Source organism: Martes martes (genome assembly GCF_963455335.1).
Source record: "Martes martes genome assembly, chromosome: 4".
Classification (NCBI taxonomy): domain Eukaryota; kingdom Metazoa; phylum Chordata; class Mammalia; order Carnivora; family Mustelidae; genus Martes; species Martes martes.
Genome location: NC_137891.1, coordinates 69,428,657 through 69,452,369, shown reverse-complemented (window position 1 = coordinate 69,452,369; position 23,713 = coordinate 69,428,657). Strand labels below are relative to the sequence as shown.

Here is a 23,713-nt window from a genome sequence, read left to right as displayed (position 1 = left end):
ATTGCTGCTATAAACATTGGGGTACAGATGGCCCTTCTTTTCACTACATCTGTATCTTTGGGGTAAGTACCCAGTAGTGCAATTGCAGGGTCATAGGGAAGCTCTATTTTGAATTTCTTAAGGAATCTCCACACTGTTCTCCAAATTCGCTGCACCAACTTGCATTCCCACCAACAGTGTAAGAGGGTTCCCCTTTCTCCACATCCTCTCCAACACACGTTGTTTCCTGTGTTGTTAATTTTTGCCATTCTAACTGGTGTAAGGTGGTATCTCAATGTAGTTTTAATTTGAATATCCCTGATGGCTAGTGATGATGAACATTTTTTCATGTGTCTGGTAGCCATTTGTATGTCTTCATTGGGGAAGTGTCTGTTCATGTCTTCTGCCCATTTTTTGACATGATTACCTCTTTTGTGTGTGTTGAGTTTGAGAAGTTCTTTATAGATCCTGGATATCAACCTTTTTTCTGTACTGTCATTTGAAAATATCTTCTCCCATTCCATGGGTTGCCTCTTTGTTTTGTTGGCTGTTTCCTTTGCTGTGCAGAAGCTTTTGATCTTGATGAAGTCCCAAAAGTTCATTTTCACTTTTGTTTCCTTTGCCTTTGGAAACATATCTTGAAAGAAGTTGCTATGGCTGATATTGAAGAGGTTACTGACTATGTTCTCCTCTAGGATTCGGATGGATTCCTGTCTCACGTTGAGGTCTTTTATCCATTTTGAGTTTATCTTTGTGTACAGTGAAAGAGAATGGTCGAGTTTCATTCTTCTACATATAGCTGTCCAATTTTCCCAGCACCATTTATTGAAGAGACAGTCTTTTTTCCACTGTATATTTTTTCAAAAGTTCAGAACTTTTGATTTTACTAGACAAACAATAATTTACCCCCCAAAATCATTGTGATGGTGAATCAGGTGGCAAAAAATTAAAGGTATAATAACGAAGTTTGTAACTTATTCAGAGCATGACTTTTTCTCAATTATTGCTTCGGATCCTTAACATATAATTGTGGATTTTCTTGGTTAGTATGGCGCACCACTTGTAAAACAGTCTGAGCAAAAAAGGCCATGGTAAATAGAGCATTTCTTGTTACATCCTTGTGGACCTATAAAACTGTACATATATTCTAATTAAGTAATTCCCTAGTACTTTAATCCTGGGACCACACCTAAGGGACCCCAGGTTAATGGACTAAACTCTGAAAAAATACAGTCAAACCAATTATTTGTTGGTAAGTTTTTAAAAGATGTTTTAATGCATCTTGTTTAATTCATGTAACATTTTTTCCTTAATGCATTAAGCCAATTTATCTGTGTAAACATAGTGTTGTTTACAGGAATATTGTTCCTTTTAAACAATGTGGTTGAAAAGACTCAATTGTGGCAAAACCATCTTTCAAAGAAGCTTAGCAAAACACAAGTGGGAGTAGTCAGCTCTCAATTCCCGGCCCAATTCTTCTCATGAGCTGGCATTGAAGGCAAATTTTTCCTACCTCTTCTTCATCATTTTCTTTCTTTGCTATTTTTGTTTGTATAGTCCTTCCTCACCCTAAGATAAATATTAATTTTTGTTTTCCCTAAGGCCTTTATAATTTATATTTTATGTTTAATTCTTTAATACCTAAGAAATTAACCACTTGATTTTAAAGTATGCCTCTTTTTTATTTTAAGAACCAATAATTCATCAATGAACATTTATTATATACTCACTGTATGTTTAGCCCTGTGTTAGGTACTGTGTATAAAAATGAATCCATGCCAGCTATTGAGAAACATAAAATCAGTGGGCAAGACAAGCATAAAAAGATAAACATTCTACCGTGTGCAAAGGACCAAAGGCCAAGATGGAGGCACATAGATACGCCACTTGGGGCAGTTTTTCCATTGACCAGGGACCTGCTTCTTGGTGCAGCTAGGATTCTGAGTTCATAGGGTACTCTCATTACAAAGCCAGACTCACATTAGCAGAAAAGAGTAAGTGTACTCTTGGTGTAGACTAGCTATGTCCAAGACTGGACAAAAACAATAGAAAACGTCATTGGGTAGTCACTGCTGTGCTACTCCCTATCTCAGAAGACCAGAAAGACCACAACAGTATGATTGCTTTTCAAGTAAATGTCCTCAGAATTTCTGCAATGCTGCAGTTAATCTGTGTGTGCTATGGAAACAGATTACAGAAGACTTGTTTGGAATCTCTCTTTCCTTCTTCTCTCCTGTTTAACTTGAGCTCCCTAGAGTCTTCTCCATGCCTTTCTGCTTTTCCTATTTGTGAGGGAAGAGGTGTGTGTGGAAGGGTGGGGAGCTGGGAGCAGGGGTGAGGGAGAAAGCCAGGGAGCATCTGCCATCACTTCATTAAAAATCTGAGAACTATCAGAAGCAACTAGCCTACAAAAATATTCTCTGATTCTGTTCACCAGCGACTCCGTGTTGATTAGAAGCCTGGTTAGATTTTCTTGGGAATGAGCCGTTGAGACTCTAGTCTACAGCAAGAAAACTTGTAGAGTTCTGGGATGAGCTAGTCTTAGGAATCAATCAATGTCCTAGTCAGCTGCGATCTCGTTTGTTTGTTCGTTTGTTTTTTACTCTGAGCATCTGACTTTGTTCTCAATCTTAGCAAGATATTCACAGATAATCCATTTATCTTATGCTTTGCCTGATGGGTAAGTTTTGACCCTCACCAAGCACTAATGCTGTGCATTGTCGACATCTTTAATCCCCTGCATACATTTTTATTAAATGCCACAATTGACCCAGCAAAGACTTACTACAATTCACACACAAACACTAAACCAAAGCCTTCATGTTATGTGTAGTTATGACCAAATTAAGTATTTATCAAACTAAGAAACTGTAATTTATATATCCTCAAAGTAGAACCTTCTTTATTCAATACTGAGAATCATTATATAAATGGCCCAGAATGTTTTCAATAACAATTCCTGGTATTTTATGATGAGCTGATGGCTCTAATACTTTTATACATTCACATTAAATGACAGGAACATCATTATTTCTAAATGTTAATAAATAAATATGCATTGTATAGTGTATTCTATTATAAGCTATCTGAACTTGAGAGTAGTATTCGTGGCCATGAGGAAAACAAATAACCAAAGAATACTATGAATCATTAAACAGCTACACAAATTTTCAATGGAATTGTTTATTATCTTGTAATTTAAATTCTGTCTTTCACTAATTTTATCTAATGCGTGGCTCTGACCTGTTGATTCCAGATTTATGGAAGATCCCCATAAAATTCTCTTTTCTCCTGGGCCCAACCAGTTGGTCTTTTTCTGACAATGGCGGCATTTCTTCCCTCTCTCCTTTTCATTCTAGTTGTTTTTCCACACACTATTCCCCAAAGCCAACATTGCCAACACCATCAACATACGTGGCTTCCTACAGCAAATCGGTCCCATCTAGTGAATGGCTAGAAGAGAAGCTATTGTTTAGATTCTGGATAAAATGGAGAAGAGGAAGGAAGTTGTTCTTCCCCATGTTACCAAGTCCACCAGGAAATGTGGCTGCTGGGGTGCCTGGGTGGTTCAGTTGGTTAAGCATCCGGCTCTTGATTTCGGCTCAGGTCATGACCTCAGGGACATGAGATTGAGCCCCACATCAGGCTCTAAGGGGGAAGGTCTTCTTCAGGATTCTCTTTCTCTCCCTCTGCCCCTCCCACCCCTCTCTTTTAAATAAATAATTTAAAAAAAAAAAAAAAAAGAAAGAAAGAAAAGATGGCTGCTGTCTTTTCAGCAAGCTTTTGTTTAACTGCACTTCCTCTCAGTTATGTGATATCGGTCCATCCTTACCTAAAATGCCTCTGCATCTGCCCTTTCCCTTTGTGGCTCTTTACCGAGGGCCACATGATGGCTCGTACTGGTCTCTGATATGACGTGACGTCATGGAGAGAGGACCTTTGGGAAGATTTTTGTCCTTTCAGCCCTTATGTCACACTTGCCCACCAATCCCAGTGCCCTTCTTCAGGGGTCGTTCTGCACTGGGATAAGAGATACCTTAACAGGGTCACATCTGGAAGCCAGAAATTTAAGTGTAAACATTCCCCCAAACAGAGGCAGATGTACCAGCTAGCATAATTCTTTGCTGAAGTCCGCCTCGATTTTAAAACAAAAGGGAACTACCTGGGCTTTTAAGTTGAAATTGAAGTTCTATATAACTTGCCTGAAGTGTTACAGGCTACTCAGCACGTGGCCTGAAATTAGAGAACGTCAAACATATCAATGAAAATTAAACTCCGGAAGGATAGAGAGACAATGCAAGTCGTCCTTTCTATTTCAATTCTCTGATTAAAGGTTTAAAAAAAAAAAAAATAGTCAGCCGATCGCCTGCTACCCAAACGGAGATTTTGTTTTCTTTTTCTTATGGGCGAGGCTGATGAGAACACCAGGAGAACTGTGCCATTCCAGCATCCCTGACCGGGTTCGCGGTGCAAATACTGCTTTCAACAGTGCAGATTCTCCTTCCTCCCCCAAACACGGACCTTAGAAACAGTGCCCTTCACCAAGGAAACAGGCTTTTAAAGGCATGACGGCTGTGACAGTAGAAAGATCTGTTTGATCTGTTTCTAGAAAGCCTCCAAACTAACTTTTAAAGGGCTAGACTCCCTCAAAAAAACGTGTATCTTATTCCCAGACTCTGAGAAAGAGTTGGACCTTTGGTGGATGATTGTTTTTTTGTTTTTTGTTTTTTGTTTTTCCCCCAGCCTCAGGGATGGTGCAGGCATGTTCCGATTGCTGACTGAATCAGCCTCCACTTCTTCAAACCTTGGCCTTTCCGTGCACACAGAGCTCCTGATACAGAGTCCTTATCCTCAAATAACAAAGAAGATGCCATCAGGTCTTACCATTGTTTGACAAGATACTCGAGGCATTGTTCTTATAGGAAAAATATAGCAGACTGTGTGAGTCACATAAAGCCTGCATAAAGGACTCTGAATTAAAATAGTTCTAAATAACTTTGTGGTGCAATATAATACAATTAATATAGACAAGAGATTTTAGATTATAAAGTGCTAATTAAGAAAGTATGAAATTTTTTGTCACATGATGTGTAGAGAACAATGATTGTAAACAGACTTTCTGTTAAAGAGCTGAGCAAGAAAAAAATTTATGCATTTATTCTCAGAGAAAATCTCATGACCTAATAAGATTTTTAAATTTATAATGATCCCTAAGTATATTGAAATTACTGTTTTTGTAGTAGAAAACCTACGCTGTTTGACAGCTCTTTGTGTTTAGACAGAAAGAAAATAGGGCAAGCATAGACAGACACTTGCGACCTCATACTGTTACACCTTCAGTCATTGCAAAAGATGGAACAACAGCAACTACCCAGCATTCCTGAAGATTCTAACTGGCAAGACACCGCCCCCCCGCCCCAATCCAACCTCCAGAAGTAATCCCAGCTCATAGTAGGAGGATTGTTTGGTGGGAGTAGGCAGAATTGTGAAGGAGAGGAGGTTTCCTACTTTGGATAATAGTACATGTATTTATCTAGGTACACAGAAAATGTAGTTAAGTATGCTTTCGGAGAAGTTAGATGTTTTGATTTAAAAGTAGCGGCTATCTGTAAAGAAAAACAATAACGTATATAAAACGCTGATTAACAGTATTGACGGTATAAACAGCATAAAACATATATAAAACGTATACAAAAATGCTGATTAACAAATTGAAAAGAATGAAATATTCTCTTTTTTTTGGAAAGTTTTTTGGAAAACTTCAAATTCAACTTTAACTAAGGAGGGCTAAAAGTGATTTTTACTTCATTTAGGGTAATTAAAATTATTGGGCTTAATCACTGTTAGTAAGAATTCACTTTCTAATATGAATTAATTAATGTTTTAGAAGCACCCTGAGCTCCTTAGAACCTTAGGACAGAGACATCCATGACTCAGCCATGGGGTTAAAAAAAAAAAAAAAATGAAGAAATGATCTTAAGAAGCATTATTCCCAAAAGAATTAAACAGTGATAAAATGCAACAATGTCCATTATTTAGGTAACTTCTTTGGGTCACTGGACTTTATACCCTGTGGAATATCTGGCTGGTGATGACTTAATCCTGTTTAGATGAAGGGCATAGAACTGTTGTTGACATGAGGAATGTCCGAACTTGGTACGACATGTAGTCGTATCAAAGGATCTAGGGAGACATGAAGGGAAACAATATTTCAAAAGGAAAACGGTGGCAAGTGGTCAGAGGTGGGCTTTTGTTCTCAGTTCAGGCCCTCCCCACAGTATGGTGCCTAACACTCCCCACACACAGACACACCAGAATCTGTATAGAACCCCAAAGACCCTAATGAGGAGTCAAGCAATAAGAACAGGTTAACAAACATCCCTCTGTGGCAGTGAATATCCACCCAGAGTTTGATTTAAGTCACTGTCTCCGAAACTTCCATATCCCGAGAGGCAGCCTCTTACAAGGCATCCTAGACGGTTACTGAGCAACTTGAGATTGATGGTGATAGATAAGAACCTGCCAGCGAGGTTTTTACCACATCCAACTTTGCCAATTAATCAGACCTCTTTCCAGCCTTCACAATTATTTCAGCAAAGGAAGCAATTAAGGAAAATTGTCTTCTTTTGTAAAGGGGTTTAAACCACACCAGCAGCCACATTCATGGGTCAGAAATACCAATATTGTTCTCTTTATCCAGATACCTTTCAGAAAGGGAACAACTAAAAGGACTACATGACTTTTCCTTCTATTTTTTCAAAAAGAATTCTATCACATTAAAACAAATATCTATTTTTTTCTCAAATGAGGAACTTTTCCTACCACAATTGAAAAATGAATGAGTATTCTTTTCAGGTGGTAAACTTTGCAGGAAAAAAAGAAAGAAAGAGAGAGAGAGAGAGACCAAGAAAGAAAAAACAGATTGAAAAGAAAATTTTCTATTACGCAAATGAAGTAAAATGTGTGCATACACGCACATGAGTGCATGAATTATGAATACACCACACTATAAATAAAACACATTAGTGCCAGCATGAAGCACAAAGGTAGCACATTTTTATGGTCTCAAAATCCTGATTAGCATAAAAGGCATAACATTGTGATCAAATAATTATTGATTAACACAAAGACAGAGAAGCCAGATGTGTTGAATGAGCTTAGTAATTAACTAAGTAAACTACAGGTGTTTAAAATTCATGGATTACAAATGCAAGGTACACTGATTTTTTAAAAATCATCTGTTAGCAAATCTTAGCGTGTAATCAGGTGCAGCAATTACATACCAGAAATGTCAGTATCTGTGAATGTACATTTTACCTTCACAAATGATTAATGTTTGAAATGTTTTCAGTGCTGAAGTCCTTTGAAACTTTTGGGGGGCTGTTTTACAGGGACATCCCTGGTTCTACCCAATGGACCTGATGTACATCGAAAGCAGACAAACCAATATACAGGAATATACAGCTAATAAACAGACAACTATAAATCAAATACAAATAATGTTAGGGGAGTTTGACATTCAAAAGAAAAATGAAAGTTCTCTTGTGAATTGCAGATTTTTTGTCAACTTCTCACCACATTTCCCCCACTCCCATTCAGGGTGGCCCTGTGGTAAAAAGCGGCTTCATTTACATAATCTCTTCTAATGAGAATAATGATTTCTTCAGTCATTATTAGGAAACTGCAAGTTTTTGTTTGAGTCCTTCTAATAGCATCAAAGGGCACCCACAGACTAATTTCAGGAAGGAAATTAAGTCTTTGGCTTTTTTTTTTTTTTTTTGAGATTTTATTTATTTTAGGGAGAGAGCCTGAGAGAGAGAGAGAGAGAGAGAGCCCAAGAGAGAGCAGAGAGCACAAGTGAGGAGGGGGGAGGAGGGGCAGAAGGAGAGGGAGAAGCAGATTCCCCTCTGAGCAGGGAGCCCGATGCCAGTCTCTATCCAAGGACCCCGAGATCATGACCTGAGCAGAAGACAGACGCTTAAGTGACAGAGCCACCCAGGCACCCTGGGCCATGGTTCTTTTCCTCCTATTTTTGCAGTGTCTCAATTATTTTAATTACACATGAGAAAGACTGCTGTTCCTTTGCACTTACCTTTCTTCAGAAATGTACCTGGGGGGTGCCTGGGTGTTCTACTCTTGATTTTGGCTCAGGTCGTGATCATAGGGTATTGCAATCAAACCCCACACTGCTCTGTGCTCAGCAGGGAGTCTGCTTGACATTCTTTCCCTCTGCCTCTCCCTCCGCTTTGTGTGCACAATCTCGCACTTTCTCTCTCTCTTTCTCAAGTAAATAAGTCTTTAAATAAGAAATGCATTTGCTAAGATGTCAACTCCAAAATGAATGAAACAGGGAACTATAAATTTGAAACCCCTGCAACTTCAGTGTTCTTATATAGAAAACAAAAGGTTGTGAAGCTTTAGAAGAAATTGTAGGGTTTTCGAAAACCACGTGATTTCCAGCTTTAGAGACAACCCTCCTTCCTGTCATCGTACCCATGCTCACTATTCCAACCTCCATCACCACAGTTCAGTCCCACCTTAGGGTCTCAGAAATGGAATCGTGTGGTATACGCCCTATCGAGCCTGATCTCCTTCAATCAACATCATGTCTGTGAGATTTAACCATGTTCATTCTTTTTTCTTGTTGTGTAGCTTCCAGCATACGACCATACCACATTTATTTATCTATTCTACTGTTGATGGACATTTGGGGCACTTGCAGACTTTGGCTATAAAAAGATGCTAAGATTCTTGTACAGATCTCTGGTGGGTGTATCCATTTATCTCTCCTGGCTACATACTTGGAAGTGGGAACACTGGATCATAAGGCATACAATTACCTGGTTTCAGTGGGAATACGAAACTATCCAATGTGGCTGCACAAATTCGCACTCCCACAAGCAACATAAGAGGAACTTTGATGGATATGTAGGTGCTTCCCGGGTGTTTTTTGTTTTTGTTTTTGTTTTTTATTCTCACCTGAAATTGTGACTCAAAAACCTAGTAACTAAGTTTGTTCATTCTTTTGATTAAATATATATTTAATATATATATATATATATATATATATATAGCCACTATTGGAAGCTTGGCATGGGAAAACAGTGCTGATTATAGTTGGTTTATAATCTTGTAGGTGAGTCAGAAAACTGATTATAAAAAAGGAATGAGTCTTCGCTACCCAAAGATATAAAAGTAGGTGGCAGAACTGGGCACTTGGGAGCACAGAGAAGAGTTATATCACCCAGACTTTTCAGGGCTCAGGGATGACTTTCCAGAGGATGTGAGGTTGCTGCTAAAACATAAAAATAAATGGGAGTTGGTCAGGTACCCAGGTTGGGGAATGGCTGATTATAAGGACAAGAAAGCAGTTGGAAGATGAGAGTGAAAAATGATATTCTATGAAAAAGAAACAGGTTGTGTGAAGACCAACAGGTTAGACAGAATGGTTCAACTGGGGAATGGGAAGCAGGTCAATGTGGCTAGAGCATGATGGTGAAGGGAAGGACAAGAGTCTGCAGAAGTGATAAGAGGCGGGGGAGGTAAGACATCTCAAGCTGTCCCATGGAGTTATTCTTTTATCTTTGGGCAGTGGGAAAGCCTTGAGGTGTTTTAAAGCAACTAGTGACGTCAATGTGTTTGGGTTTAAAGAAATATCATTCTGGCTGTAATGAAGAAAACATATCTGAGGAAAACAAGAGATGCCAGGAGTTGTATTTAAAAGTCTTTGCAGGGGCACCTGGGTGCCTAGTGGGTTAAGCCACTGCCTTTGGCTCAAGTCATGATCTCAGGGTCCTGGGATTGAGCCCAGCATCAGGCTGTCTTCTCAGCAGGGAGTCTGCTTCCCTGCCTGCCTCTCTGCCTACTTGTGATTTCTCTCTGTCAAATAAATAAATAAAATCTTAAAAAAAAAAAAGTCATTGCATTTGTCCTGGGGAAACAGTGGCTGGCCAGTCTAGAATAGTGGCAACTGGAATGGAAAGAAATGGAAAAACATTTTTAAGATTTTTATCTGCAAGCAGTATGTAATACTTAATAAAGAGTAATGAAATAGTGAACAAATACTCATGTAATCACCAATGAAATAAAGACAAATCTTTCCCAACACAGCTAAACCCTTCTTGTTTACTGTTTCCTGATCCCTTTTTTCACTCTATATTCTGCATTTATTTGTTATATTTGGATATTTATTTCAAGTGTTACTATATGTATGTGCATTCCTAAAAAATTAGTATTAGTACAACTTTTTAAACTTTATATTACTGAGGTCATACAATATTCTGTCCACAACTTGATTCTTTTTGTCAACATTATGTTCAAGAGATCCATCATTTTTAATATACATAAGCTTACTTAATTTATTTCCACTTCACATAGCCTGTGAATGCATGAATACCAATTTATTAATTTCTGACAGACTAGGTGGCTCTCAACTTTTTGCTGTTGCAAACAACGCTGCTAAGAACACCCATATAGAGAGAGGTAGATACATGAGCTACGATAAAGGCAGAGAGGTAAATTGTAGAATTGAGAGGCATTACCATTTTAAACTTCTCAGTGTTGCCACATAATTCTGTTAAAGACTGGTGGTTATCCTACTCGTGAGTGGCCACCAAGCCACACCTGGACAAGGAGGAGTCATATCAAGCTTGATCATTCTTCCCAGGATGCTGTTAATTTTACTACAGATTTTTAAAGAATCTAATTTGTGCTTTGTTGATCTATTGGATCTTTGATTTCTTTTTAATTACCTTCTACTATTAGATATTTCTGTGTGCTTATTCTACTCTTTTTAAATATCAGTCATCTTCAAACATGAAATGGACTTTATTTTTTGTTACATTTATGGTCTGTCTTCCCATACAAGAATGTTAGTTAGCTCCAATGGAGCAGGAATTTTTGTCTGTTTTTTTCATGGATTAATCCAGATCCCAGAATAGCATAGGCACATAACAAATGTTTGTTAATTAAATCTATATTTATTCATCTTTTCTTCTAACATTTTAACTTGTTATTCTTTTAAAACTATTAATCTGGATGCTCAGCTCATGTATTTTCAACCTCTCTTCTCTTCTATCATAAACATTTAATGCTGTAAGTTTTCCCCTAAATATCATTTTATGTACATTTCATAAGTTCTGAAATGTGTATTTATTGTTTATTGTTATTATTGTTCTGTAAGTATTGCTTGACACTAAAAAGAAACCTGTATTATGTTCTTAGGCACTACATGGATTAACTATGTACTTAATTTTTTAAATAACCCTTTGCTAATCCTTATAAGAATCACTTTCATTAAAATTGGCCAAAAAGTCTTTAAATTACTTTATTTCTCCTATATTTATTGCCTCACAGTCATCAGTACTGTAAAGCTTTATTTCACCAACTTGGTTAATTCCTACTGGAAAAAGGCAAAATAAATACTTAATTCTTTCTCTTTAATTACTCATTTTTCAAGTACGAATTTTTTTATAATTAGCAAACCATTTTTTCACAGCAGTTAACAGCAAAAGTGAGCAGAAAGCACAAGAGGTCATGTTTAAGTAGCTGCTTTAAATATTAACAATGAGTTTCTGCCTTTCCTTTTTGATCATTATGGAGTCATAGGTTTTCATTGACTCGTTGTGTTTGGTGGCCTCCATCTTGATTCTTTCTAGTGCTCAAATCATTACAACTTCAGCCAGACAGACTCGTTATATTGGTTCCTACATCCTTTTAACATGACTTATCAATTTTTGAAAATTGTCTTGCTTTCTTAGCACAAAATACATTTCACACTCTCCTTGTTCCTTCCTTGTACCAACACTGGATTTAGCATTTCTCCAGAGGACAAGCTTGATTCTTATTACTGGGGAGTGTGAACCAGAGGTGTTTGTTGCTACTGGAGTGACACTATGTCTAGGCCATTTCACTGGACAGAGATCACACTCACACACACACACACACACACACTACATACTACTTTTATCATCACCTCAGCTTTCCTCTAGCTGTAGGATCCTTCAGTCAGTACCTGGAGTTCTGAAATCATCTTGCCATCACGTGATCTTTGCAAGACTCATCTAATAGGTCTGAGCCCAAATATCCACTATCAGAGAAGCTTTCTCTGACCATCTTGTTTTTGTTTTTTGTTTTTGTTTTTATTGTGTTATGTTAGTCACCATACAATACATCATTAGTTTTTGATATAGTGTTCCAGGATTCATTGTTTATGTATAACACCTAGTGCTCCGTGCAATATGTGCCCTCCTTAATACCCATCACCAGGCTCACCCATCCCCCCACCGCCATCCCCTCCAAAACCCTCAGTTTGTTTCTCAGAGTCCACAGTCTCTCATAATTCATCTCCCCCTCCAATTTCCCCCGTTCACTTTTCTTTTCCTTCTCCTAATGTCCTACATGTTATTCCTTATGCTCCATAAGTAAGTGAAACCATATGATAATTGACTTTCTCTGCTTGACTTATTTCACTCAGCATAATCTCCTCTAGTTCCATCCATGTTGATGTAAAGGTTGGGTATTCATCCCTTCTGATGGAGGCATAATACTTCATAGTATATATGAACCACATCTTCTTTATCCATTTGTCTGTTGAAGGACATCTTGGTTCTTTCCACAGTTTGGCGACTGTGGCCGTTGCTGTTATGAACATTGGGGTACAGATGGCCCTTCTTTTCATTACATCTGTATCTTTGGGGTAAATACTCAGTAGTGCAATTGCAGTGTCATAGGGTAGCTCTGTTTTTAATTTTTTGAGGAATCTCCACACTGTTTTCCAAAGTGGCTGCACCAGCTTGCATTCCCAAGAGTGCAAAAGGGTTCCCTTTTCTCTACATCCTCTCTAACATTTGTTGTTTCCTGTGTTGTTAATTTTTGCCATTCTAACTGGTGTAAGGTGGTATCTCAGTGTGGTTTTGATTTGATTTTCCCTCATGGCTAATGATGATGAACATTTTTCCATGTGTCTGTTAGCCATTTGTATGTCTTCATTGGAGAAGTGTCTGTTCATGTCTTCTGTCTCTGGCTATCTGGTATTAAGTAACTCCATTCCACACCCCAGCCACTCCCCAGCACATCATCACCTTCATACTGGTTTTTTAAAAAGTATACTTATTTTTGCCTACTTATTTGTTTACTTTATCATCTATCTTCTCCACTAGCATGTATGTTCCGTGAGGGCAGGATAAGATCTCCTTTCTTCAGTCTTAGATCCTAATGCATAACTCATCTTAGCAACTCCAGAAATAACTGTTGACTGGATAGAGGAGACTTCATTGCTTCCTGTAATGGTTCAATCCAGAGAATTAAGCCCCAGAACGAAGAAAAAAGGCTTAATTACTTTTTGTTCAGCCTTTGGCCTGTGACCAATGAGACAGAATTGAAAAATCCCAGCAACACCTACTTATAGAGATGGGAAACAGGAAGGCAAAGTGATCAATGGCCACTTACTTGGCGGACTGCTTTTTTCTTTTAGTTTTTAAGATTTGAGTGTAGTTGCTACATTGCTACCTTATTTCAGGTGCACAACATAGTGATTGGACAAATTTATACATTATGCTGTGCTCACCACAAGTGTAGCTACCAGTTGTCACCATAGAATACTATTACAGTATCATTGACTGTATTCCTTATATTGTGTCTTTTATGCCTGTGGCTTAATTCATTTCATAACTGGAAGCCTGTACCTCCCACCTCCCTTCACCCATTTTTCCCACTCCCCACCCCCACCCTCTGGCAACCACCACTTTGTTCTCTGCATTTATAGGTGCAGACTGCTCTTTATCTCCAGAACCAGTGGCATAAACCTGTGATTATGACTTGTTCATGGATTGTACAAGGATTCTCTAAGAAAGCAGCAGCAATTGACAAATGCTTCCCAATGGAAACTTGAATACATTTTAAACCTTTCTCTAAGGAAAATAACATATAATTGTTGATATGTTTGAACTGGTTCCAAATCTTTGTATGATGTGCTCTAAACACTTACACCTCGCTAACAAGCACTGTGTTTATTCTGTGGATCTACAGTACCCTCTGAAATGTTTAGTGCTTTGGTGAAAAAAAAAATGAAGTAATTGAAAGTGTGAGAAAGTTGTTTTAAGTTGTCTAATTCATATTCTAACATGAACAAGTATTTCAAAAGAAGTTTCAACTGACATGAATTCTGTTATATAAATATAAACCCATGCTAACTCTTTAAAATTGAGCAAGATCTATTTCATTAAATATGTGTTCACTTCCAGATAGGCTGGCTTAGGATAAGAGAGAGTAAAAAGACAAAGAAAGTAGAATACTGCATAAACGTGGATTCGATGACTCTTTGAGCCACAACTAAGGAAACAGAAAAAAAGAAAAAGAATATTAGCAGTCAAGAATCCATTTCTAGAAGTAGAGAGGATTAGCTGAAGTTGAATTAGACACATACCCCCCCCTCCAAAAAAAGCAGATGATTGAAAGTACATAGAAGAAAAGATAAAGACTAGGTCCTTGATTAGTAAGAAATTATATAGCGGTATACTGTAAAAGAAGTGACTATTGAGCTGATTGTTGTACGGTGGGTACACTTCCTGTGAATGGGATGCAAGCAAGTATGTCCACCTACACAGTTAATAAACAACATTTCAAAGAATTCTAGAAATTCCTTTTTGTTTAATTCAAATATTTGAAGAAAATGGAAACAAGTTCAGAATTCACACTGGAGAGAGGAAAGAACTTTTAAACATTTAATATTTGCTTAAATAGATGTTAGGGGAAAGCAGCTATTCTGGAATCATTTTCTTCTAAGTCACAGCTTTGTGAGTGAGAGCAGATAGAGCTGACCAGTGGTTCCCATGCGCTGACTCACGTTCTCCGTGCTCACCCGTGAAGCTACCGTCCTATGTTCTCACTACCTTTACTTGCACACTTCATGAAAAAATACACCAAACTCTCTCTTCTCAGTCCCCTCTATTCCTTGTAATCCAGTTTTGCACTCCTAATACTCTCCTGGCATTGCATTTTATTAAAAGCTACGCCCCCCCACCCCTGCCCAACCAGTCATCGATTCAATGGTCCTTTTTTTTACCAGGCTTTGAGTTTATGGCCTTACCACCTTCCCTGATTCTCCCTTCTGTTGGCTTGACATGCTGTCTCTCTCCAGGCTGTCCTCATGCCTCGCAAGCCCTTCTGCTTTGATTTCATGTTTTTCTTCTCCCTCCTTGCTTTCTTCTTCTTTGTTCCCCAAAACAGTCCTTTGGTAATCACTTACACTTGCATAAAAACAAATATCATTGTTTATATCTTTTAAATTCTAAAGAAAATGACGAAGATACCAGTCGCCAATTTTCCTAACCACGATGTGCTTATATCATCACATAATATTCTAACTCCAAGAACTGAAAGAGAAATGATATTTGAGCTACTTGAAATTATTTTAAAGAGCCCTCTGTTGATGTGTGGTTTAGCATTAACCCATGTATTTCAAAACTACAGATTTTGGTGTGGTAACAAAAAGCTTCCTTCAACAAACTAAGTGATCTTCTGTATTTATTTATTTTTCTTTATAAAGAACACTATTATAGTTTTCTGTGCTGCATTTCCTCTGATGTGCTTCACATAGGAAATTGACTAATCATGTGTTAAAGGTTTTTTCAAATGTTTGAAATCCAGCCACTGAAGGGGCTTGAAATCAGACACAAACTTGCAATACAATTTTATACCAAATCTAAGTTAGAAGTTTGAACTTTCAGTATACTTTGAGTATCAAAGTATGTTCTCATTCCAATTTTAATACAGCCATTGCAAAAAACGGTACAGTTTATAAATATTTATAGTGCCAACAAATTAAGCGAGAACTACACAGAGAGATTTTATGAGTGTAACAAATATGTATCATGAGTTCATAAATTCACTTTTGTTTTATTTGTGTAATATAAATTTTAGTCCAAGTCATATTGAAAGGAATTTAGAGTCCAGCAATAGAAAAGGCCACTGGGTAAGAATGCTTAAAGAGTAGAAATTGCTATGACTTTTGAGATCACGCCAGTTCATCCTGAACCTAATGAATTCTATTAAAACGGAAATAATAGTTTCTCGGTTGTGATCAGGACTAACTGTAAGAGATTAAATCTGATGGTCAGGAAAGGGAGCAGTCAGTGTGCAGTTTTGCTGCAGGTAAATTGCCTTGTATTAAACCGAATTCACTAGCTAAAGCAATTATTTTTCTATAATATTTTCCCTTCGGAGGGCACTGCAAATGATACATGTAGCAAACCGAGAACCAAGGGGAAAAAAAAGATGTAAAATGTTTTATTATCAATAAAGTGCTGTAACTGTGAAGGTAACTGAATGATAGGTGTAACAAACCAACAACCCAAAAAAGAAAAAAAAAAGATGTAAAATGTTTTAATAGCAATATAATCAGAGGCATACTTACAATAGTAGTTTTTTTGTTTGTTTGTTTTTTGTTTTTTAACCCACCAGGGTCCTGGGGCTCTCCAAGCAATAGAAATTGACTGAAGCCATGCAGAAGTTCCAGAAAAGGCTTTTTATTGGGCCTTATGCCCCAGCACAGGGGTGGCAGCAGAAAGGAAAGGGTCTTTCAGACTGGATTTCAGAACAAAGGCCCACAAACTTTGTAAAGGAGCTGAGACAGGAAAGGACTGATGTTCAAGCACATAGAGATGGGAATTTCTTGGCACCTGTGCACTTGCTTGTCATGCTTCTTCATGTGTCATGTGTCTAATTAGCATGTTTATAGCATTATAAGGGGGGGAGGGAGGAGAAAGTAGGTGAAAGGTCAGCACTGGGGTCTGCCTTGGCACAGACTGGTTTGGTTTGGTCTTCACCAGTCTTCACAGTGGAGTCCCTCTTTCGGCGAGCATACTCTTCCTCATTCCTGCAAGATATGCTACTCAAGAGGTATAAAGGGGCGCCCGGGTGGCTCAGTCCTTAAGCGTCTGCCTTTGGCTCAGGTCGTGATCCCAACGTCCTGGGATTCAGTCCCACAATGGGCTCCCTGTTCAGCGGGAAGCCTGCTTCTCCCTCTCCCCCTCCCCTTGCTTGTGTTCCCCCCTCACTGTCTGTGTCTCCGTCAAATAAATAAATGAAAAAAAAAAAAAAGAGGTATAGAGTTTCTGCTATCAAGGAATGCTGGATTTTGCAGTCAGGGTTCAGGGGACCTGAGTTGGGTCTCCTGCCTTGTCTCCATTTGAATCAAGGGAAGTCTAAAACGGCAGAGTAACTTTGCCTACTCGCATGAACTGAACATATTTCTTACCTCATGATTCATGTTCACAGACAGCAGGGAATAACAGGGAGTCCTTGCTCGGGGCGGTCTCATACTGTTTGCTTCCAGCCCCCACCACATATAAGTTCAAGGGCTTTCTATTTCACATGAGCTGCCCCTGTGTTTTCCGAGTTCCAAAACCAATTTCTGGCCCTTAGAATTGTCCTGTGCCATTGAGGTGGGGACTGTCCTTATCCCGCTGAGGTAGGGATGAGCATCCTTTGTGTTGTGCAATCATCTGGCAGCCCCTGGGCTTCTGAGCAAAGACCATCCTGTCCCCAGGGCACTAGTGGGTTCCGGAGCTTGCTTGTGGTGGTGGCTGGGAAATCAACAAAAGCTGACACCCTCCTGTTCCTGGGGCTTCCCTGCAGTTGCAGTGTCCTGGTCCTTGGGGTGGGAGGGCGGGTTGCTCCCCATCATCACGCTTGCTCCTGCTGGCTCCACCCTGCAGCTGTAATTTTTAGGTTATTTGAAAGTCGAGATCCTGGCTCCTCCTGTATTTTTTCTAATCTATTGTTATGGCAAAAACTGTATGCACTTAGTTGTTCAAGGCTGACATTCCCCCAAAATACTAAAAGGCATCTTTTGAGGATTAAACACCTGGGCTGTTGTCTCTGCTAAAAGCTTAGAAAGCTTATTTTGATATGTAAATGTCAAAGATTGCCTTCTTTGTTCTTTCACTCTGGCTGTCAGTGGTATTTTCTGGAAAAAAAAACGGAAGAGGAAGGACCCAGCTCTCTTTAGTGTTTGAGGAACTGTAGGGATTTGGGAGGGAGAACAGAGTAGGTAAAGGGATAGCACAAACTTCATAGCTGAAAGGACAGACAGCACAGGATCAGGTTTGGGGGTCTCTCATTAAATAAGCAATTTATTTAATTTATTCATTAAATTGGGCAATCTATTTTACCTCTCTGCGACTTACTTTCCTTACCTGTCTTAGTTTCTCATGGCTGGTCTATAACAAGATACTACAAACAGAAACTTACTCGCACAGTTCTGGAGGCCAGAATTCTGAAATCAGTTTTGCGGGTCTGAATTCAAGGTGCTGACAGGGCCATGTTCCTTCCGGAGCTCTAGAAGAGAATCCTTCCTTATCTCTTCCACATTTCCTGGGCTTGTGCCCACGTTACTCCACCTTCTGCCTGCATGGTCGCATTGCCTTCTCCTTTTCTTCCTCGTGTCTGATCTCCCTCGGACTCCTTCTTACAAGGATACAAGTGATTACATTTAGGGCCCACTCAGATCATCCAAAAGAAGGTAAAATTCACAGGTTCCAGGGAGTAGGATGTGAATGTCTTTTGGGAGGACTGTTATTCAGCCTATTATAAATTGGGTTGGCAATAGTACCTGCATGAATATTAAAGGAGATATAAGTATGAAAAATGCTTAGAACAATGTCTAGCATGCAAAAAAGCACTCATTAAATGTTAGCCCACGTTGGCGATACTGATGATGATGAACAAGAAAATGCAGAAAAGTTTCAAACTGAACAAAGTAATTTTTAAAATGAAAGAATGTATGGGTCTTGTCTCTGGATTTTTGATGTGTGCTAACCTTAAAATGTTACTCTTCAAAAGACTGTATCTCTATATTAAACAATTGTAATACAATAGTTTGGGCATATGGCATACACTGTCATTTGTGGTTCTGTCTTTTGTTATTTTTCACTTGAAATTTAAATCATTTCAACAATTTTGTTCATCTGGAATTCTTCTTCTTCTCCTTCTTCTTCTTCTTTTTTTTTTTTTTTTACTTTTTCTTCTTTTATTTAAATTCAATTAGCTGACATACAGAACATCATTAGTTTCAGATATAGTGTTCAATAATTCATCAGTTGCATACAACACCCAGTGTTCATGTGCCCTCTTCCATGCCCGTCACCCAGTTATCCCTGATTTCTTCCTAAGGTTGAAAATCAAAGATGTGATATAATGGCATTGTCTTCTTTTGCTCTCCTGTCTTTTGCCCATCCAGGATACAGATCTGATGACATTCAACATTTCTGTACACCGGTCATGGTGGCGGGAACATGGGCCCGGCTGTGTCCGAAGAGTGCTGCCGCCGTCGGCCCACGGCATGATGGACGACTACACATACGTCTCCGTCACAGGCTGCATTGTTGATTTCCAGTACCTAGAGGTCATCCACAGTGCTGTCCAGATACTCCTCTCGGTAAGTAACATATTTGTATCGTCTGATCTAGACTCTCCTTTATTGGCATTTTGTAAGTAAACCTCTGCCCACAACCATCTGGTAGATAAAGCCTTAAATAAGCACATGGAGAGCATCCTTTAAACAATGGAAATAACAGCGAGTATGCTAACCTCAGCTCTACTTAATGAGGCTACATCTTTTCCTCCTGGTATCCACTTTGTTTTAGAACTAGTTAGTTGCTATAGTTCTAACAATACACACCACTCAAGGAAATAGCATCACTGTCCCCCAGAAGTAGCCTTGTACATTCTCTACTTACACTTCTGCTACTACTTCTACTTTGAAAGCATTCTTTACCTAATAGTTGCAGAGGAAGAAGGATGCAAACACACTCAGTGGCTTGCTCAATCTAATAAGCCTCATATTTCAAATAATAAATCCTTAAGAAAACAAATCCCTCCAAAGAGTTTTCTACATTGTAGTGCCTAACATTTGGCGTCAAGATATAATTCCATACAAAGGAGCAGAGAGAAGAAATGGCTTGAATGGACCACACAAGGTTTATGTGCTGGGAATCTGTTCATTTCTTCTATCAGATTGTCCCACCTGCAGTTTGATTCCATGTGGACTGACATTAACTTAAGATATATACCATTATCAAGAATGGTGTTCCTTTGAGATCCAACAAGGACTTGGCATGTTGTTTGAGTCGATGTGCAATGAAGCCATTCTCAATCACACTTTTTATACAAACCAACTATCCATCTCAGTCCTTCTGTCCAACTGGTTAGAGGTAGAGTCAGAAAAAAAAAAGATATAGACTCAATAGTGAATAAAAAGACAAGAGAAATTGAAGAGGTGTATGTCAGTGAAGAACGTACCTTGGAATTATTTCTAGAAAGAAGGTTGAAAAATCCTTACTATCCCTTATCTACTGCTGCATAACAGACCACTTCAGAGTGGAATGACTTTGAGCAGTAAAAATGTATTGCTTGGAGTTCTGTGGGTCAGGAGCTGGGGTAGGGTTTAGCTGAGGAATTCTTCTGGTCCACATCATATCCTACAGGTTCACTCCTATGATCCTTTCAACCAGGAGCTCTGCTGGGGCTAGAATATCCAAGAAAGCCTCATGCATATGTCTGGTGCTGGCTGTTGGACCACAGTCTCCTCCACAGCCTCTTCCTCCTCTTCCATCTTGTCTTTTTGCAGAAACTTCACAGGCTTTCTTATAGCAAAGCACAGAGGTTCCAAGAGAAACCCAACATGTAGGCATTTATCAGGCATCTACTTGAGTAATGCCGACTATAACAAGTCACATGACCAAGCCCAAGCTGAGTGAAGGGAGGCAGCTATAAAAAAGTGACAATACCAGGAACCATGGCTCATTTGGGGTCACCAATGTAGCGGTCTCACCTCACTTGTACAATGTATGAATTATTGTTCTTTGATCACATAAAAAAGTGTTTTAGAGCACATTTAAAATACAATTTTCTAGAAAGATGAAAGACTAGAATAAAAAAATCAAAGCTTGTTTAGGTTCTAGTTCAATTAAAGGCAAATTCTGCATTGGATAAAAAATAGAAAAAGGTTGGGCTTCAATATTTAGGATTTTTTTTTTGCAGATATAGCAGGGAATCTGATTATTCTTGGTTTCTATATATTGCCAATTGTCAATAGATGCTTATCAGTCTTTTCCTATTTTCTGGTCATTCTTTAATCTCCTAGAGGTTACATATGAAACTGTGGCAGATATATATGTTTAAATGATTGTTTTAAAAAAATATGGAGGCAAATTATCTTAAAATTTTTCTGTCTATTTTAAGGTACACAACTACTCTATTATTATACACTAGATTCTAAAGGTTCCTATTCTTTTTTTAAAATTCTGAAGCATTTTTCTAGAATTTTTCATATCTGGACAGACCTCCCTCCTTCTAAAAATTATTCATAGTAAATTGCTAAACCATTTTGTGGAATGATAGCATAATCTTTAAACTTTTTATAATGCAACAGAATACTATGGAATCAAAAATTCATTTCTCCATATCAAATGAATGACAAGGTTACAGTATTTATTCGATAAGGGCCTGAATTGGCACCTAAAAACATACACTAAGGAGAAATACTAAATAAAATAGATGTTGCCACCTAAAAGTACTCATCAGTTATAAATTAATTCCTTGACATATTTGTTTAGTGAACATTCAAAACTGTCCACCAGCATGTATGGTCCTGATTATAGAAGTCAGCCTTCCAGCAGTAAAAGGATTAGTTGCTCACCTCTGACTTTTCTTGGGTAATACACCTGTGAGATAAGATTTCCAATATTTTATCTTTTTTATGTTAAAATGGAATATACCCTGAAATTGTTTCACAGCTGTAAAATTATCTATTATTGTGTGGTTATATGGGCTTTCTATATTTTTCACTTATTTCATATAAATGTGTTTACAATTATTAGAATTGCAATTTTTAATGTGGTGACATGGGACCAACTGCTGTAGCAGTCACCTAGCATGTGCTGAGACCTCCGTCTTATTCCTGAAAAGGAGGGTGATGGTTGCAGTATTTAACAGCCTGTGTTGTATGGGCAACAACTTGGCAAAGGGATAAAGGGGTTTGAGATGGGGCAATGGCCTGGAGGCCTGTTGCACCCCGGGTTGGGGGTGGGGAGAAGGAGGACCCCTGTCATCGCGCTGGAGGTGCAGAAAGATCTAGAAGGATGCGGGAGAGGACAATGGAAGTGGGCAGGATTATGGAGGGAGGTCCTGGGCTTTGAAGGCAGCAGCTCTCTGGCAAAGGGAGAGGAAAGTATTTGAATGATTTACCCATGGATACAACTCTGCTTTGCTGGTGAATCCTGCCTGTATTGTCCCACCTGAAAGTAGAGCTTGGAACTGGGAAACATGAAATCCCAGTCGTAAACATCTACAGAGACTACATACAAGCCTGACAGAAAGAAACCACCACCACCACCACCAACAAAAATAGCAGAATTTGGCAAGAAGGCAACCGCCTGGGATTCCCTGTGGGACCATGTGCCACAACTGTCCCCAGCACCGGGGCTCCGGCTTCCACCCTGGGTCAGTGCTGCTGTCTCTGCACAGCAGCTCCCGGTCTTGGGCTTCCCTCACTGGCAACCTGCATGAGCAGGAAAGGGAGTGTGGAAGGCAGAGAGGGCGTTCCTGTGGCCCTGATCTCTCCAAAGCCCCTAGCAGGGCTCTTGCAAGTTGTCAGAACATCAACTTAAACTTCAGGGTAGAATCCAAAGAAAAACTGTGGACAGTATGAGGAGAGGAACAAAATCGAATCCGTGGAGGAGATGACGTGTCAAGAGCAGTAGCCAGGATCAAGCTATGGGATGATGTTAGTCCCTCCTCTCTGTGAGCACGGCCCCTGCCCTCAGTTCATTTGCTCATCAATTCTACCGGAGGGATGGCCAGAGACTTCCTAGAGAGTTGATAGTCTTTCTGCCCCCGGTTCTGCCTCACCCACCATCACACGTGTACTTGCTCCCCTGGGGGGGAAGATTACCAAGTGCCAGTCTGATCATCCACTTGCTTTCTGATCACCAGCCAAAGATTCCCATAGGAATATATTGCTATTAGTGATGTTCCTACTATAATTGCTCTGTGCCTCTCCCTCTCCTATCCCGGTTGGTCCTTCAGAGGCCAAGGTCTCTATCCTGGTGGACTGTTGAACTCTTAGGTCTTTAATCCCATACCTGACATCCATTTCCTGAATGAAAAATGTCATTTCCACTGTCTTCATAAGACACTCAATCATGAATTTTTATTCTGAGGACTAAATGTTTATTTAATATGTATTTATTTTCCTCATTCTGGTTTCCTAGAATTCGTTCCTACTCATGCCTCTTGAGAGCATTTGGCTGACTGAATAAATTTCATATTTTCATGAAAAATTTCAGAATTATCATAGTGAAACAATGATTGAAGGCGCAAGTGAAAGGCCAGTAGCACGCCCTGAACGCTGTGGCTTTGACTCCTTATTTGCATCGTATCCCTAATGCCTATGGCTCTCCCTAACCCAGAGAAGCTATTCATTCAGACTTGTTGAGTAAACTGTATATATTTTCTCGACTTTAGTTTTACAAAACACAAAGTGCATAATTTTTAAACCTTGAATATAATTTACTGAGACTATGTCTTAATTTTGTTTCATACCATTTGGTAAAGAAAACCTATCCAAACAACATGTTTCCAAGTTATTTCTGATGCAGATGTTATTTGTTTGGATTTGGGGAGAGTACCCAGGTGCAGGGAAAAGGAAAGTCAGTCCGCTCCGAGACCGTAA

The 23,713-nt window shown here is 39.0% G+C and overlaps 1 protein-coding gene across 1 annotated transcript in view; it reads left to right on the top strand.

Annotated features, from left to right (window-relative positions):
• Window positions 1-23,713, top strand: part of NKAIN3 (sodium/potassium transporting ATPase interacting 3) — a gene marked incomplete at both ends in the record, with an annotated part of 613,987 nt that overhangs the window by 456,427 nt on the left and 133,847 nt on the right. Inside the window, one exon of the mRNA XM_080802810.1 lies at window positions 19,220-19,417. Within this exon, the coding sequence (XP_080658936.1) occupies window positions 19,220-19,417 (198 nt within the window). The remainder of the gene's footprint in view (window positions 1-19,219; window positions 19,418-23,713) is intronic.